The sequence below is a fragment of the Pleuronectes platessa genome, chromosome 17 (assembly GCF_947347685.1).
Source record: "Pleuronectes platessa chromosome 17, fPlePla1.1, whole genome shotgun sequence".
In the NCBI taxonomy this organism is placed as follows: Eukaryota; Metazoa; Chordata; class Actinopteri; order Pleuronectiformes; family Pleuronectidae; genus Pleuronectes; species Pleuronectes platessa.
In genome coordinates this window covers 17,574,715-17,592,198 of record NC_070642.1, presented here as the reverse complement: position 1 = coordinate 17,592,198, position 17,484 = coordinate 17,574,715, and the positions used below count along the sequence as shown (strand labels likewise).

At 41.6% G+C, this 17,484-nt stretch overlaps 2 protein-coding genes across 3 annotated transcripts; one reads left to right on the top strand and one right to left on the bottom strand.

The window, feature by feature from the left end:
* Nucleotides 1-693: 693 nt before the first annotated feature.
* On the bottom strand, nt 694-6,596 carry aida (axin interactor, dorsalization associated). Its single transcript, XM_053444598.1, has 10 exons — nt 6,321-6,596; nt 4,852-4,918; nt 4,709-4,762; nt 4,295-4,349; nt 4,147-4,210; nt 3,943-4,046; nt 2,887-3,009; nt 2,632-2,754; nt 1,980-2,097; nt 694-1,867 (listed from the first exon to the last, which is right to left on the bottom strand). The coding sequence occupies exons 1-10, from the start codon at nt 6,425-6,427 to the stop codon at nt 1,768-1,770; spliced, it is 915 nt and encodes a 304-aa protein (XP_053300573.1). The 5' UTR covers nt 6,428-6,596; the 3' UTR covers nt 694-1,767.
* Nucleotides 6,597-7,422: 826 nt separating this feature from the next.
* rnf8 (ring finger protein 8, E3 ubiquitin protein ligase) lies at nt 7,423-14,435 on the top strand. Of its 2 annotated transcripts, none has more exons than XM_053445431.1 (9): nt 7,423-7,644; nt 7,940-8,068; nt 8,596-9,044; nt 9,875-10,082; nt 10,182-10,244; nt 10,393-10,482; nt 10,571-10,654; nt 10,741-10,945; nt 12,673-14,435. In XM_053445431.1, exons 1-9 carry the CDS (start codon nt 7,513-7,515, stop codon nt 12,885-12,887), a joined length of 1,575 nt encoding a protein of 524 aa, XP_053301406.1. In that variant the 5' UTR covers nt 7,423-7,512; the 3' UTR covers nt 12,888-14,435. The 2 variants fall into 2 exon arrangements, with proteins under 2 accessions (XP_053301406.1, XP_053301407.1); XM_053445432.1 differs by having other exon boundaries at nt 10,741-10,952; nt 12,673-12,812.
* The last annotated feature ends 3,049 nt before the right edge of the window (nt 14,436-17,484 follow it).

Sequence of the window (17,484 nt, the reverse complement as noted above, 5' to 3'; positions counted from 1 at the left end):
TAATACACACACACACACACACATCCCTGTATATTCATCAGGTTGTTATTCTCTCAGTTCATTATGACGTTAGAAAAATAAAATCTGATATCAATATTTCAATGTGTATGTTTTAGTGAAGAAACGGTTACATGCAGCTTTAAAGAAAGCCAGCCCTTTATAAAAGGGGGGGACAGGATTTTCAAAATAAGAGAAGTAGAAAGATCCTTTAAAAGTCAAAGAACTCAAATAGGATTCATCACCTCATTCAGATATAACATGAAAAGAAATGTTAGTGATAATCATCTGAGCCTGAACCAAAGACTCGCACTGTTCAGAGAATACACATCCACAGCATGCAAACCATGCTCCAGCCATTTTACACTTTAGGCATTTATAAAACTTTATGCAACTGGATTGAAACACAACTAATTCAATACATTCTAAATCATGAACACCAGCATGAAGTGACTGTGGTTTGATTTCATTGCTACAGGGTCATGTGGTGTGAATTGACTTTTAAATTGAATTTTGCCAGACATTTGTCCGTCAGACCTCAACCACACTGAAAGATCATGACGGTAAAAAAGGCAATGACCAGAAGAAAATGTAGAGGCCTCTGATCAAAGACACCTATTTTTATATTTAACAAATGATTGCACCATGTAATATTACAAATGCCACCGCTGAATTGAAACCATCAGAGCTATGGAGTCTGGAGCCACTAATAATACTTTATTGTTTTAAACTTCATTCATTCCTATTTATATGACAGCTTAAATTTAAAGTAAACCTGCAAGTCAATCATTTTATCTATTAATCCAATAATAACATGTAATGCTAAACGGTGTAGTAGACAAACGTCCCCCAAACCTACAACTGAACTCTCCACTTACTTGTAGCTGGTTAACATCGGATGCTGGTGGAGACCAAAACCGAGCTAACAGGAGAGGAAATAGTGTACATGCATTCATCAGGTGACCAGAAGCACCGCTCCACATTTGAGTTTATCATCAACTTTACACGTAGTAATATTTCAATAGGTCAGTAAATCAGTTACTGCAGGTAAATATTTAAAAAAAGCCTCAAATGTCATTTTTGAGGAAAAAAACGTGATGGATCATTTATAGAAAGATTTGTGAAATAAGAACAACAAAGTGTAATTTACAAATGTTATAGTTATATTTTTAATGCTTTTATCAGGAGTAAATAAGATTAATCATAATTAATTATGTTAATACACTTAAATGCACAATTTAAGTGCTAATTTAATTAACTAGTTTAAAATCTTTTTTTCATTCACCAATTAATTCTTTGATTATAATTTTCTCACACTCAAACAAACAAACAACCTCTGTCACTCCATATTATTTATTCAGCAAATGACTTTGAAACCTCCGCCTCTGCTTCCCCAACAGGTTTAGAGTTGAGTGAAAAAAATTGTTGCTTTTAATGTTTTGCTGAATTTGACGTCAGTCCGAGGTTCAACGTCCAACGAGTCTGTCGAGTATCGAACTAAGCACCTGCAGTGGTTTTTCCATTGTGTTTCTCATTTCCCAAAAATCAGAGCGAAGGAAGACTAGAGATGAGCTGGTTTAATCGTTAGAACATACCACTGATGTATAAAAAAAATATAAAAAAATGAATAACTAATATGTCAGTCTTGACCTGATGTGACGAGTGTTTGGCTCAGTTCCCTTTGCTTTCTTGGAAATACTCCGAGGTGGGAAAGAAGTGACAGCGGCCTGGATCTAGTATTGCTGGACGTGATGAGGTGTGAATGGCGTCTTAGCTGTCCTTGTGTAAAGTCTGGAGAAGATGGAGATAAAGTGGTTTCTTTGTCAGAAGCTGCAGTTTCTTCCTCTTGAAGTCGGTGGGTTTCTTGTACCTGAAATCGAAGAAGGTACAGTTTGTGTTTCGTGGTAAAAAAAACACACAACAAGACCTGCAATATATTTTTCACTTAGAACAAAAAGTGAATGCAGCAGCAGTCGACTCACAATTCAATTACGATGGGTCCCGGTTTGATCTCGTCCAGTTCCATGAAGCCAAAACACTTTGTGCTGGTGAATCGCTTTTTGGGTTTGTAGTGTTTGAATTCAAAGAAGATGGCAGCTCCTGGGAAAAAACAGTTATAGACGATAATTAAACTGCATGAATATAACCAAAGAATAAAAAATGAGAACAGCTTTAAGACTTGTTTATTACTCTTAGACTCACTTTTGAGGATTAGAACCTTGAGACAATCGTCATGGCATTAAATGATGAAAGGAATTTAGAGATGTTATTCATAATTTAAAGTGTTTTTAAGCTGCTATAGTTGGGGCCCCTTCACCCCCCAACAGTTCGTTCTATAAGTACCCAGTTATCTCAAAGTGTCCATTTACTACAGCTTCACTATTTGGCCTCTTTCAACTTTATTTTTGGAACGTCTCTCATTTGAGCACAAACTCAACTTACTCTTTATACTAGATGAGGACACTGGGGACCACATCATTGGGTATTTATCGTACATAAAGATGGACGACGTGTCTCCACTTCCTCCTCTTGTGTTAAGCTGATTGTGTTGGCTTCATTGTTAAACAACCAAAGCCATTCGAGTGACAGTGAACGTGGGACTTTTTCAAATCTCTGAGGAAGTTTGACTTTTACCTTTGGCTAATTTCTCCACGTGTCTCTGGATCTCTACGTCCACACCGAAATGAATGTAGGTGTCCTCCTTCCTGGTGGCCACGGGTGTGTCCTGCACTGGGTTCAGGTCCAAACCATTTGAATCTACAGGGGACAGAAATGGAGGGTGATCTATTTGAGTTTTATAGTTATTTTAGACGTTTTGTTCTGTGGATTTTATTGAAACCCGGCCGTCATGTGAGTCAAACGTGTGTTACATCGTTGTAGGTTCGATACCTTTAACACTAATGGTCATGTAGGGATCGATGCACTGCCCGGCGTCCTTCAGCCCGATCTTCTCAATCGTTATCGTTAGAAGGGACATCCCCGGCTCTGAAGGTAACCGTGGCAACAAGGTACCTGTGAAGGACAAAGGGTTATGGATATTAGCGGGTTACCATGGCAATACGTGGTGACATCACCTGTGTGCTTTTAATCATTTGACGAGAGGCTTCAGTGTTAAGTTACCGATCAAGTATTTAAAAAAAATCAATGAGTTATAAAAGAGCCTGAATCTCAATACACTTCCTGATTAGCGTCTGTTCCACTGGCGTTCGCTTCTCACTGAGTTGTAGTCACTAACTGTTGCTGTTAGACACTGGACAGGATGTTCACACTGAAAACAGACGGCTGCCGGAGCTGAGCACGACCAGCACGGAAAGTGTCAGTCCGTGAAGCCAAAGCAAAAAGCTGAAAGTAGCTCAAATGCTTTTTAAATATGAGTCGGGCGATAATTCTCAGTGTATTATATTGATGAGAGCATCTCTGATCTGAACTGTGGTATCTTCTACTGTGCTCGCCTATGAATTTTGACCCTATCGGCCACCGTAGCCTGATCTGATTCTTCACAATAACTTTCAAATGTGGATCCGGAAAAGAGGGAAAGTCCAGGAATCTTTTTTTCCCCTTCTAAACTTTGTGAGATAAGGCGTTTATCTGATAAGGTTATCAGCTTTCTGTTGGTGAGCAAGAAACTGAAAGTCTATAAATAGGATGTAAATAGACAAACCCTGAACCCATACAATCAAAACAGCAAGTATCTTATTTTAAAATGTATGTGCAGGCTTTTTAGTCACAAAAAGAAAAACACTGTCTGTCGTGTGGAGGAGAAGTCAGATACCGTCGGTTGATCAGAGCCGTACCTTGCGAAGCTGCAAATGAAGCGGGCAGGAATGAGCCATGAAGCCATGCACAGCACCGACAGAGAGAACACAAAGACACAACGGTCAAACAGCCCGCACAAACCAGACAAAAATCACACAGCCAGACACACATCTGGTGGACAGACAGTACCAGGGGCTCGGGGGGGGAAGGCCTCCGTCGACCCTGCTCCTGCCGCTGCATCCTCCTCCTCCTCCAGCTCCAGGTTCTCCTCTTCACCTGGGGCCAGGATCTTCCTGATGAACAAACAGTGAATGACAAGTTTTAAATAATCAATGCAGAACAGAAGATCCTTCCACCTTCTAGCTTGAGGCTCGTCGTGTGATGGATATTTACTTTAAGGGCACCGGCTGGACATCAAAAGGAAACTCTTTGTTGTACGTCAGTAGATTTTTAATGACTGTGAACAAATTGAGAAAGACACACGTAAGAGAAACCGTCCACAGGGATTTTGAGAGAATTAGCTGACGAGACAAACACCTACTGGTTTCCAGTTTCTTCAGGTCTTCTAACGTGAAGTCATCTTTGGACTGTGTGCACTGAAGAACAGAGGAAGGAACAGTTTAAATTCAATCATCTATCAATAACTTGTATTTCTGAATTGATGATTTTAAGATGTTTAAATCAGATTATGACTTACTCAATATTATCAATTGTAAAACAATAAATACAAATGTTGTACAAAGGTTGTTGTGATGATGGAGTTTGGACTTCCGAGCTCAGTATTTCTAAATCTGTGTATTTTCTTAAAAGCTTTTGTTTAATTTCATTGAATTTTATTATTTTCTATCTCGCTTTACCTTTTTTTTATTCTGTAGCTGGGATGATGTAATATCCGATTCAATAACATATTCTCTATTTATCTATATGCTCATTGATTATAAAGAACGATACGAACCTGCAAACTGGCGCTTCTCATTTCCAAGCATGTTGAAATCTTTCCTAACGTTTTCTGGAAAAAGGGAGAAAAAGATAAGGAAGTTGAGTTTATGCAAATCACCAGAGTTTCCTGTCTGCAGGTTAAGGAGATGTAATGATTACCTTCTGATCCTCGGTGAAGTCGGAGGGGCCTGTCGACTGGACCTCTTTCTGCAGCTGCCTCGCCAGACTAGTAAATCCACCAGTAAGAACACAGTTAGAACATTCTACAAAATGACACTCTGAAGGATGCCTCTGATGTTAAACCCCTGTATGTGATGCATGAATCTCTGTGACCATGGTGCACCACAAGGAGCCAAAGATGATCGAGAGTTTTTGTGTGAATGCAGGAAAAATGAAACCCACCCACAACAGTGAGAGGATGTGGATGACTACTTCTCAACACTAGTCTGGAGGAACACTGGGTTGTTTCTGGGCGAGTGTTGGTTGGTTGACAGCCACAAATAAACCGAACAGAGAAGATACCCCGCATCAACCTGGTATTGCACTAACTCCAGGACACTGTAGATCGCGGTAATGCAACTTGACAATGGCTGACAGCAGCCAATTAACTGGACAAAGAAGAAGAGTATCCAACAGTGGGAAGCGGAACACAGTAGGGACAGTTATGCAAGGCTTTGTATGCATACTGCCTTAAAAGACCTCAAAGAAGAAGAACAAGAAGGGGCGGTAATGCACCATGGCGTTAGTTGCCATCTACCAATTAAAGGAACAAAGAAGAAGAAGAAGGAGAAGAAGAAGAAGAAGATGTTAAAGTGGAGATCGAGGGCACCTTGACGTTGGTTGTCCAGTTGTTACAGCTTCATAAGAGATACAGTAGATGGCGGCAATGCACCTTGATGTTGTTTAGAGGCGGTAAACATTCCTTACTAGCCCGATGACAATAAGAGGGCGTGGCTGACTATTTCTCAGCAGCCTTTGATCTTTGATGTCCAGCCACTGGACGCGTGTACGTGAGCGTGCAACCTCTGCGCCCCCTCGTGGTGAAGGTACAACGTGAGCATGTAGATTTTTTGGGGGGGGTATTAGTGCAATTACAAATCAATCACCAATAAGCAGACAGTGCAGACGACAGCGTGAACATAACGGTGAGAGTGGAGATGGAGAGATTCTGCGTGGAAGCTGGAAACAACCCCCCCCCCACGCAGATGAGACCCAACAATGAGAGGGTGTGGCTGACTAGTTCTCGACACTGTTGAGGAACACTGGCTCGTTCCTGAGCTCCAGACACATCATGACACACCGTGCACGGGTGGTTTCTCCATGGCAGGCTTGGGCTGTTGCAGGAGAGACCCCCCCCCCACACACACACACACACACACACACACACACACATTGAACGAAGCTGCGGATGCAACACGCGAACCCTCCCTCTGCAACAAACCGCCACATCACAGGTCGTGGATGAGGAGCCGCGCACTGACCCACACCCCTCGGAGCTCAGTTCGCAGGGAGGCACCGTGCACGGACCCCGAGGTTCTCTCCACGCACGGAGGGTGGTGATAAAGCAGAGAGGGGAGGGGGGGGGGGGTGCGCACAGCCATGACACACACATGTTGAACTCCACGTACATGTGATACTCATCTATCGCCTCCACCAGCTGTCCCCACGAGTCAAAGTCCGTGGCTTTCTTGAAGCTGCAGAGCCACTTCTGCACCGTCTTGTTGACATCAGACATGTTGGCGGGGGCGGGGGTTCTCGCGGGGCTCTCAGGGCAGCATAGCCGAGGAGGAGGCTCATCCACGGGGCTGCGGCGGCGGCTGAGGCGTCGTCCGCCAGGTTTATCTGCTGCTGCAGCTCCGGAGACTCGCACACTCACACTCACACGCACACAGACACACACTCACGCACGCTCCGGTGACACTCCGACCAAGCCCTTTCTGTCGGATTCACCCGGACACAGAGGAAGTCCCGCCTGGAGCTCGGGGGTGCGCGCGATTAGGGACGCAGGGTCGCCCGGTTGAATCAAAGCAGTATGTCTTTAGTACAAATGTTTCAGTGGTATTCAATTTAAACGCAAATTATTATTTATTTTTTTAACTATGTAGAGCTCATTACATTCACATTCAATATTTTTTATTTGAACTTATAATTTTGAGCTCTTACCTTTATATTTGTATTTCTTGTCATTATCGTGGTCTGTATACAAACTCTTGTTTTGTACTAGTTATATTTTTAATTATTTTAAAGGGATTGTGTACATGAATTAATATGAACACAATAGTTCAGATAAATATACCAAAGTTAGTGTCTTACAGACTTATTTTCCTCTGCAGTCCCAGACCGGTTAATAATAAAAAGAGAACTTCTAAATGGTAATCCTTTTGTATATATGAGTGATGCTGATGCAGTTATATACATACACTCTTTCTATACATATGTTTGTGAACACTTCTGTATGGATACATCTCGGAGAGAGAAGCCTCTCACAATCTAATTGTACCCGAGTATGATGACAATAAAGTTTTTGAATCTTGAATATTTCTATTCTTGGCTGTCGTGACTGTAACTGACCAAATATTTGTATAACGCAGCTTATTCGTGGGACACTTGTTATCACATATTTTTTTGATTGTGCCACAAACACAGACACAACAAAACAAACGGTGGTAAATCAGTGTCAAGATTATTTTATTTTGAAAAAGCTGGATCAGGAAGTCCGGTCCTCCTCCTCCTCGGACCCGCTGAGCTCCGTTAGCAATGTCTCGGAGAGCAGAACCCGAGCTGAGGTGATCGAGGAGCCGCTGGACGCGATGAGATAAGATGGAGGAGGGCGACGCGGCGGCGGGTTCGTCTATGGCCGAGGACGACGGGTGCTCGCGCGGTCCAGAGGTCTTGTGCCTGATGAGAGTCGGGAGGAACTCGGACTGGCTCCGGCTGCTCGAGGACTCCGAGGTGCTGTTATGCTAATGCGAGCTAACGAGCTGCGTTTACTTTCACGTCACCATTACACCAGGGCTCCACTTCCCTGCAGACACGTCCACCCCCCCCCCCCCCCCCCCCACACACACACACACACACACACACACACATTCACCCGTTAAGTTCTTATTGTTGTGTTGTGTTTCGTTTTCGTTAGCTTCACGCGCTGAGCTTGAAGCGGTGCACAGCTAGCCTGGCTTCCGAGTTGGCTAACTGTTGTTGTGTGGCTCATGTGTGTGTCATGTGTGTTTCTGTTGGTCCGCTGCAGGTGTCCATTGGACGGGGTGTGGATGTCACCTATCAGCTGCTGTCTCCCAGCTGTCCCCTCATGATCTCCAGGCTGCACTGCACCTTCAGACAGAGGGAAGACGGACAGTGGACAGTCACCGACAAGAAGGTTAATCAATACGTCGTGGCTTTAAAAGAGACAGGAAGTTCAGTGGGATGCAGTGAAGTGTCTTGTTGTGTTGGAGCGGCAGGTTGTGCTGTCATATTTGAAAAAGAAAAATCAATAATCAGAAAAGAAAATGGCTTAACCGCTTGTTGAATAATTTACTCTGGATCGATTCATCAACTCACCAGTGTCCTACAAAGAAGTTACTGGGCCAATTCTGTGGCCCTGAAATGCAAATCACGATTGTAAATAACAAAACACAACACAATAGACAAAACACAATTGCGAGTAAAACACGCCAACAAAGCTCTGCAGCTACCGACATGATTGTTCTGCCCGACAACACCGAAACAAAGTTATGCTCAGAAAGTCATACATTTATTTATGGGACACTCCCCTTACAAATATGTGTTGCACCTAAACTTTAATCTTAACATTTTGGATAACAGTCTAAAAAAAAAATAATTCGGTATAATGATGTCCAAAGTTTATGAATGTGAATATTTGAACAGTGTGTTTTTCTGTCTCAGAGTCTCAACGGTGTTTGGGTGAATGGAAACCGCATCCACGCCGAAAAAGCCCATCAGCTCCGGCTGGGAGACTCCATACGACTCGGGGTCCCGGTGAGCGGAACCAAGGTGGAGTTCGACTACATCCTCGTGCAGCGGCCGCTCCAAGACATTAAACCTTTCCTCGCAAAGGGACAAAGAGACGGCGCCAAAGCAGCACACATTGCCAAAAAGACCAAGAGGAAGTTGCCTGTGGAAGAAGTCGAGCCGTCGACCTCAAAGCCGAAACTCTACCGCCTCTCCTCTTCCGACAAGTCTTTTGCCAAGCCCTGCCCGTTGTCTCCGGTGGAACACCAGCCGATGCTCGGTCCCGGTGAACCAGAGAACACCGGGTCCGTCGGACAAGGCCAGGAAGTGGAGCAGCCCTCCAATGGCTGCAGTGACCCCTGTGAGCTGGACAACCTGCAGTTGTAAGCCGCACTCAGAGCCTCTTGTCTTGTGTTGTTGTTGTGAGGCAAATTAATTTCCTTTTTGATCCTTGAAAAGTTTGTAGAAAATTCAAAAGTGGTGAAAATGTACTTATTCTGGAGTAATTTGAAATGGGCGTGGCCAAATGGCTCTAATGAGCCTTAAATCCTGAGATGTCTTTGATGTTGCAAAGATGAGAGATGTATACAATCTGAAAGTGTGAGTGTTTTGGACCTTAGCAGTTGTGTCAGTCTGTAGGTAATGACAGGTATAGGGCCACCTATTGACTTCGTGTTACATCTTTAATTCGATTTAGACACAATCTTTGTTGTGTTGTCTGCACTTGATGGCGTGGACCATGCTGCGTCAATGGTGGGTGTGGTTCGGTGTTGTGTGACGGACACAGTTTGTGAAGCGTTTATCCTTCCATAGGACAATTTGGACAACCCCTGCCAACAGTTCCTGTCGCACATTCTTTTGCATGTATTTCGTCTATTTGATGTCTATTACAAGATTTCTTCAGATTTCTTGTTTTGTCGGTCAAAACAGTACACAAAGATATTTGAGTGACACGTAACAACACATTGTCACCCGTAAATATTTAGCTTTGTTTGACAAGACACACATTTTTCATCAAGACAAGTAAATAGTCCCTAAATTGTCCTTCAGCTACACAATCAAATAATTTTTAACTTCCTTAATAAGATAATGGAAGTTGACTTATCTCCATGCTTTTATCTGTATTCCACAAATTACTTTATATTGGCACATTCAAACAATTTTATATTCCTTTGTTTTACAGATTTTTATTCTTTAACATTTGTTGTTGCAGGATCAACCAGAATTTGCAGCTGCTTAGGGACCAGGCGGACGACGTCCAGAGACGGTTAGCGTCTCCGGAGGGACGACCACAGCAGGCCGACCCTCTCGGGGGGGAGCAGGTCCGTGAGCCGCAGGGTCAGCTGGAGACGCCCGGAGACAAAATACATCGGATGGAGACGTTGGAGAAAACCTTCAGCGAAACAAAGAGGCAGCTAGAGGTGAGAGGGGTTTTGCAATGGATCACACAACCACTGCCTCCAGTGTAATGAACAGAATGTGGTGCCTTTCTGTCATTTAATCACTTTTTATGTGTTCAGGCCGCGAAAACGCAACAACAAGACGAGCTTTTGAAAAAACAGCTGGAAGACGCCCTGCAAGAGGTTTGTTGTATGAAAATGGCCGTTTCATTTATTGTTCTATACACAAATTAAAGCAAACAGGCACAGCATTTATAGTTTAAAGTTTAGATTGTCTGCAATAATCAAGTTTTTACATTTTTAAATTTTCCTGTTTACATTATCCCTATAGCAAAAGAAAGTTATAGATGAACTCGCCCACTCTCGGCAAGGCTTCGAAGAGATTATATCGGCCAAAAACAAAGAGCTGGAGGTGACAAAGGTAAGACTGTATTCATTTGAGATTGGTCTTTTACTTAATGGTTCTGGAATCAGCAGAGCTTTATTCATTCATGTTTTTATCTTTGCAGGAAGAGAAAGAAAAAGTCACACAAGTGACAGAAGTTCTGGAGAACGAGCTTCAGTGCATCATCTGCTCCGAGCTCTTCATAGAGGTCAGATTGATTGACTGAATAAATATTGTTTTTGTTTGATTGTTTTTCAATGTAGTTTTTTTATTTTGTGTTATTGCCCTCTACAGGCAGTCATCCTGAATTGCGCTCACAGCTTCTGCTGTTACTGCATCAAGCAGTGGCGCCAGAAGAAAGACGAGTGTCCCATGTGCCGACAGGCCATCCAGTCTCAGACCCGCTGCCTGGCGCTGGACAACTGCATCGACGGCATGGTGGAGAACCTGAGCCTGGACATGAGGGCGAGACGCCAGGCGCTCATCACAGAGAGGAAAGGTGAGAGGTGCGTTATCACTGACCAGCTCAGTCACAAACTAAGCATTTTATTCACTTTCTTAAAGAGCAGCAAACATTCAAAACAATTTAAAAGCCAGTTTACTGCATTTTGAAGGTTTATTTCACAGTTTTACAGAAATATGTAACAAACAAACGTCTCAAAAGAAGTCTTAAGTTTTAGAGTAAGAGAAGCAAGCTTCTAACCTTGATGTCATCAATTTTGGGCAGTGAAGAGTTTCCCAATGACTTGGGGATGCTGCTCAGAGATAAACAGAGACAGCAAAGGGTCTGATCATGCAACAGAGAAAAGTTTAATAATATATAATTATTTAGAGGTATTGCATTAGGAAAAATACTTTATGGGACTCACACTGAAGACTGAAATAATCCTACAGATTGGTGCTCTGGCTTGCTCTTCAAGTTCTTCTTAAGTTGCGTTTTGGGATAGGCTATAGTACACCGATATTTTTTTATTGTCTCTTCATGTAATTATGTTGCGACAAAATTTGCTCAAACTGCATCTCTATATATTACATTATACATTAGAAGAAAGTATGTGACTCCTCATTCAGGATGATACTCATTACTCACACTTACAGCGTTAATACCTGACCTGACACCATCATACTTTACTCACTGTGGTGTGCAGTGCCACATTCATCAGGTCTACTCACTGTAGAGCTCTGACGTGTGTGTGTGTGGATGAGTTCAGTGACTAATGTCCTCCATCGAAGTGCTCCCCCCTCAGCTGACGTGGTGAAGCTGCTCCGACTTTATGAAGCGATATATGAAGGATGGGTTTTCCAACCTGTTCTAAAGAGCCGTTCAGTCACTTCATCCTGTCTTTGTGTAGCACACTATCTTGAGAAATGCTTGTTGGTGTCATGGCAGGAGCACAGTGGGAGGGTGTGTCGCCCAGCATGTGGAGCAAGTTGAGTAATGCAAACACAAGGTGGCAGTAGAGCGAGGCCAATTTGTGCTTTTTCTTTTGTTTCTCATAAATAGATGAAGAAAATGATCCAGCTCTCAGTTACTATAACCATGACAATGAGTTTTACTGATCAGAATAAATATACAAGTAATTCAATTGTAAGCAAGTAAAATGTATTATTGCTATTGCACTATTCTAAACCACAAAATGCCTCCAACAGAAAACAGACCACAGTATAATAAACTATAATGCAATTAATCAGTTGCAGGGAACGGTCAAACATACATACAATTTTTCAGAAGCCTTTTAAATGTAACTCAGAGGGATTCTATTGTGTTTTAGGATATTCTCCTTCTGCCTTGTAACCTAATGCATAATGAAGTTACATTTTTAACCAAAAAAAACAAGAAGTTGGAATAATTGTGTAGTCATAATTAATGTGGTATTTCCTGGCTCAGTATTGATTTTATTACAAAATAATGGAAAATATAGATTTTATATTATGTTATTGATTAAGACCAAATTCTGTAGTGACCTTTTATAGAAGTTTGTCCATGTATTAGAACAAGTTCTTCCTTCCTGCCGAGGATGGTTAAAACCATCGGATGTTTTTATGTTCCACTAACACAGGCAGGATTTCTCCCGACTGCGACAAACTTTTTGAAGGAAAAACCTGAATAATCTTTGCTGCTTCTTTAAACCCAAGAGATGGACTTCTCAGAGTGAAGTTGCTGCTTTTTCAAACATTTACAAAGATAAAGTAGAAACTGACTGTTTTTTGTCTTGTGTTCTCCAGCCGCTGACTCTGCCATGGTGATGGTGATACACGACGACGACAGCAGCATTAGCAGCATGAGCATTAGGAGCAGCAGGAGCAGCAGGAGCAGCAGGAGCAGCGAAAGCGAGGACGATAGCAGGAGCAGTCACAGCAACGACAGCCTCAGCTTGGAGGACTTGTGTTCTCTGTCCAGTGATAACTCCGATGGAAGCTTAGATGAGTTTGAGGACTAGCCCCGGTTCTCCTCCGGGCTCTGATTTGAACCGGATTTCTTTCTGTTCCCGGGACATTTAAAGTATAACGCAAAAGTTGGTCTTGTAATGAGTCCAGTAACCAGACTAAAGTGAGGTTGGTTTTTTTATTATTATTTTGGTGAAATTATCAGTTGTCTTTTTGTCTATATTTTCAACAAAAGGAATAAAGTTTCTGCCTATGCATTTTCATAGTCATATCCTGGTTTTTGAACCACCCATCGACTATGTGCAAGCACCGACTCTTTGAGTTTAGGGTTCTGAAAAACAAGGAAATCGTACTTTCTCATAGGTCTCATTTCCAACTAATAGAAGTGTTCAAGTCAAATGATCCCTGCCTTCAGAAGATGTGATGCTTGAAAGCACAGACTGTATGTGAAGATGGACAACATGACCGCTCCTCAAAAGCAAAGCCAAAGCGCCCCGATCGATAACGGGTTGAAACATCATGATTGACAGCTGAGACTGACTCACGATTGGTCAAGAGTGACTATCGGTGCTATCTCTCTTCTGCGGAAGTCTGTGGTGTTTTTTTTTACCATGCTACCAGTACAGCTATACGAAGGGAAATGCCTGTCTGTTGATCACTGAGATATCTCAACAACCATTAGATCAACTTAGAAGAAAAGTAGGAACAACCTGCTGAGGTCCTCGTTAGAAGAAAACAAATGTTTCAACTGTCTTTTCGATGTTGTTTTGTGCTCCTTATAGTGATGCCCTGCTTTCCATTTGTTGACATGTCCACCTGGGAGTTGTTTGTCACACCCACAGGCTCAAAGGCTCCAGGGCAACAGAGAAGGAGCGTTTATCGTCCCCATAGGTCTTCTCTCTGCTCTCACTGGTTCTGACTTACATAGAAAAGCAATGGAATGAAGTTTGTGACAAATTCGTGTTCACCAGTAAGCAAAACCTGAAATTTAAACCTGTGCATTTTTTTATTTTTCTATTTTGAATGTGCTACATAATTTTTGATCCCATTTTCAAAAGGGTTTGTTATTTTTCTAGATACAATCCTTGAAAGTTATTGGAATAGCTGCTCATATATAAAAGCCAGAGATCCTAAGTTACTTTCAGCAATATTACACATTTTAATCTGTATTTCTGTCAACTGTTTGAAAAATGTATTGTTTTTCTTGCCAAGAAATAACTAATTTAGCCAAATCCTTACATCTTTGGGTAATTACACACATGCTGCGTTGCATAGCAGCTAATGCAACAGCCCCATGGCTGTGTGAGCAAATGGCCGCGATGGCACCGGCTCTATCAGCGAGGGAGAAGGTAATGCATATGTCATCTTCCTGTAGTCAGACAGTGTCGGTGCCATTAATAATCACTGCGTGGATTCAATACTCCAATACCAAACCTGTTATCCACATGAAACATCCTGCACACTGAAAGATGCTCTGTGACTCCTTTGTAGACGTGTAATTTAAGAGTGAAGGACAGAAACAGTTACAGAGGAAAATAACTTTTTCACAGAGGGCACTTGAAAAGGAAAAACAGGTGTTAATAAAATGATTGATGGTTGAATTCCATGTCGCTGCTTCGTGTTATTAGTGAGACCTGATCTCTTATCCTGACTGGTCATGTCTGCTGTTATAGCGCCAACAAGGAGGTTATGTTTTTGTCTGTGTTCATTTGTTTGTCAGCAGGATTACGCAATAACTACTCAACTGATTTCCATGGAACTTTTGTAGAGGGGTGTGGCATGACCCAATGAAGAATCAACATTTTCATTGATTTCCCAGAGAATAAAGCACGTTTAGGTGTCTGGTATTCATGAGTGTGTGCATTTTGGTGCAGATCTAAATCTAGATCTAGTGAATGTGGTTTCATACGACTGTGGGGCTCTGTTGGAGGAATGTGCTCTACTGAGTGACATTGTACTTTAAAAGATTCCTTTAAAACCAAACTTGATTTAACTGACTGGTTTCCTGGTCTGTGAACCTTATGACTGGGACTTTCCTCTGCGGGATTATCACTAGTGAGTGTTTTAATCGATGTGTCTGTGTGTGATGGCGGATGGCGGAAAAGAGTTGTCTGTACTGGCAAATTAATTATGACATAATTGAATGTTTACCGATGAGGGAAAAATGTGAAGATGTCAAAATGTTGCTTAACAGATATTTGGGGATCTTGTAAATTTCAGAATTCAGACACCGTTTTTGAAATTCCAGGGGACTATAGCACCTGTACTGTTGATGAATATTAATTCAACTGTTTTTCATCAATCCTAAATAACGTTAACAGCGAAATCATGCAAACTCATGCCAAAGCATTAGACCTGGTTACCTGATTATTGAACCTGTACAGTTCTTGCTTGATGCAGAGACACCCAACACCGTGGATCATGCAACGCAGCCTCTACCCAGAGTGCACAGCAGCTCACAGAGGGAGTTTGCCTCCTGTGCCGATTGGCCGATGTCACGGCAGTCCATTAAAGCCGGGATACACAAGGGGAGTGTGTGTCTGTCAGGGTGTGTTACGTGAGGACGACAGTGATGGGCTGCCTCTGAGCCACAGCAGGAGCCTCTCATTCCTCCGTCCGACTCCTGGAGCCACCTCAGATGTCAGTGTCAGCCATCTCCCTCTCTCTCTCGCTTTACATGGATACCTTTTGTTCTGCTGCATCATCTCTCTGACTCAACTCTTTTCTTTGTCACATGATAATAGACTGAACATCTTTGAGTTTTAAGCTATTGCTATGGATGATAGGTTAAAGTGCTAATAATTTTCCCTATTCAGATGAGGAAACAGACATGGATATCACAAACTGAGGTTCTTTTAGAAAGCTAGTTATTATTTTACTGGAACACTGATTATCTGGACTCTAGTGACGATAAAGATACAAATTAATTAACAGAATTTTGTTCATAGCTTGCAAATACCAGATATATTCATTTGGAATTCACATTACCTGAGTGGAACTATTATTACTCACTTGATGAAGGAAGAAAGGCAAACAGCCACTAAATTGTCAAGGAATTATTCACAGTGACAAGATGAATAAAACAGTGAGACATAATAAGAAGAACCTTGATATGAATGCAGATTGTTTGCAGGTCTGTGTGACTTGTGTGTTGCAGGAGCTGCTGCAGTGTGTAGTACAATCATGCTGTGAAGAAAATTTGGATTCTACAAAGCTGGCAGATGGTCCACGGATATGGACCAAGATGCTTTTGGATACGAGTGTGCTGGAGTGAATCCATCAGAAAAGAGACGCACAACAAAGCAGGTGGAAAGCTGCAGAGTATGAGGGTAGAAATTAGTAAATAATACCTTGAGAGACGCTGACTGGTATTAAATAACTGAAATCTATATTGTATATTCTGCCCCATAAAATCTGCTGTAAAGCATTTATGAAAAATATTAGAATTCTATTTATTTTAGGAGCAGATACGTGAAGCTACACTACTGCTGTAATTTTTTAAGTTATCTTCTTGACCAGACAAAAGCAGGCTCCCTTTGACTAGTCTCATTTTTTTCAGGTTTTATTCTAACCCTATTTTTACCCTTATTTGAAACCATGCTGCCATTTAACATCTCAGCAATAATGCAACCCACGACTGTGTGTGTATTTCAGGTATCAATCATGTTGTGGGGACCTAAATCTTTCTACAAAGTCACATTATGAGGACTTGGTAGAGTTTAGGTTAAGTTTAGAGTAAGTAACTAGTGTCTTCACTGTAGTATATCATTATTATTCTAGCATATGTATATTATTATTATTGTTATCAGCTCAGCTCTGGGTATATGAACAAACAATTTATCTCTAGTGTTCACTGAGAGTCTGCACTTTAATTCTAATAGTAATAACGACAATAATAATAACGACAACAACAATATTATTATTAGAATTTTTTCAGAAATCTAATAATAAAATTACCGCATTCTAATCTGGTTGAAGTATTTGTACATTATTTCAGTTGTGATAAGAGCTTTTCTTGACGCAGTATTTCAATATCCAGTCACGTAAAAACCCAAAGCTCTTAATTCTTAACCACAGCGCGTTACTTCCGGTTTTATCCCGGAAGTTAACGGATTTTGTTGCGGGACAATGTGTTGACAACACTGAGCGTTCTGTCGCCATGGAGACAGAACGCTCACTGACCAGCTGCAGGTAGTTACCATGGTACTTTACACACTAACCTCTGAACACTGAGTTCTGTGTGTATTTGTAAAATTAGATAAAACGTTTTCATATATTTAGTTGCTATAATTACTTCATAGTGTTTATTAGTCGCAGGTTATCTACCAAACTTTCTGTTTTCAAAATCATTCCTCAAAATGCACTTTTACCGAATGGCATTTACTAATATTTTTATTCTGTCGCTTCTTCTTCTCCTTTGTTTGGTTGATTGGCGGGTGCCTCGTTTGCTGTCTTTGATTTGAATTTGACTTTACATTATTTTGTTTTGTCGTCTTTGATGTTTGTTGTCTTGTTAATAGTTGTTCCCTTTGTAATGGCAATTTGTTAAAGTTGCTATACAGATAAAGTTAGTGTGACTTTGGTTCCCTTGGCAAAGAGAAGAAGATTTGTGTTACTAAATCTGTTCGGATTGTGAAGTGTTTAATATAT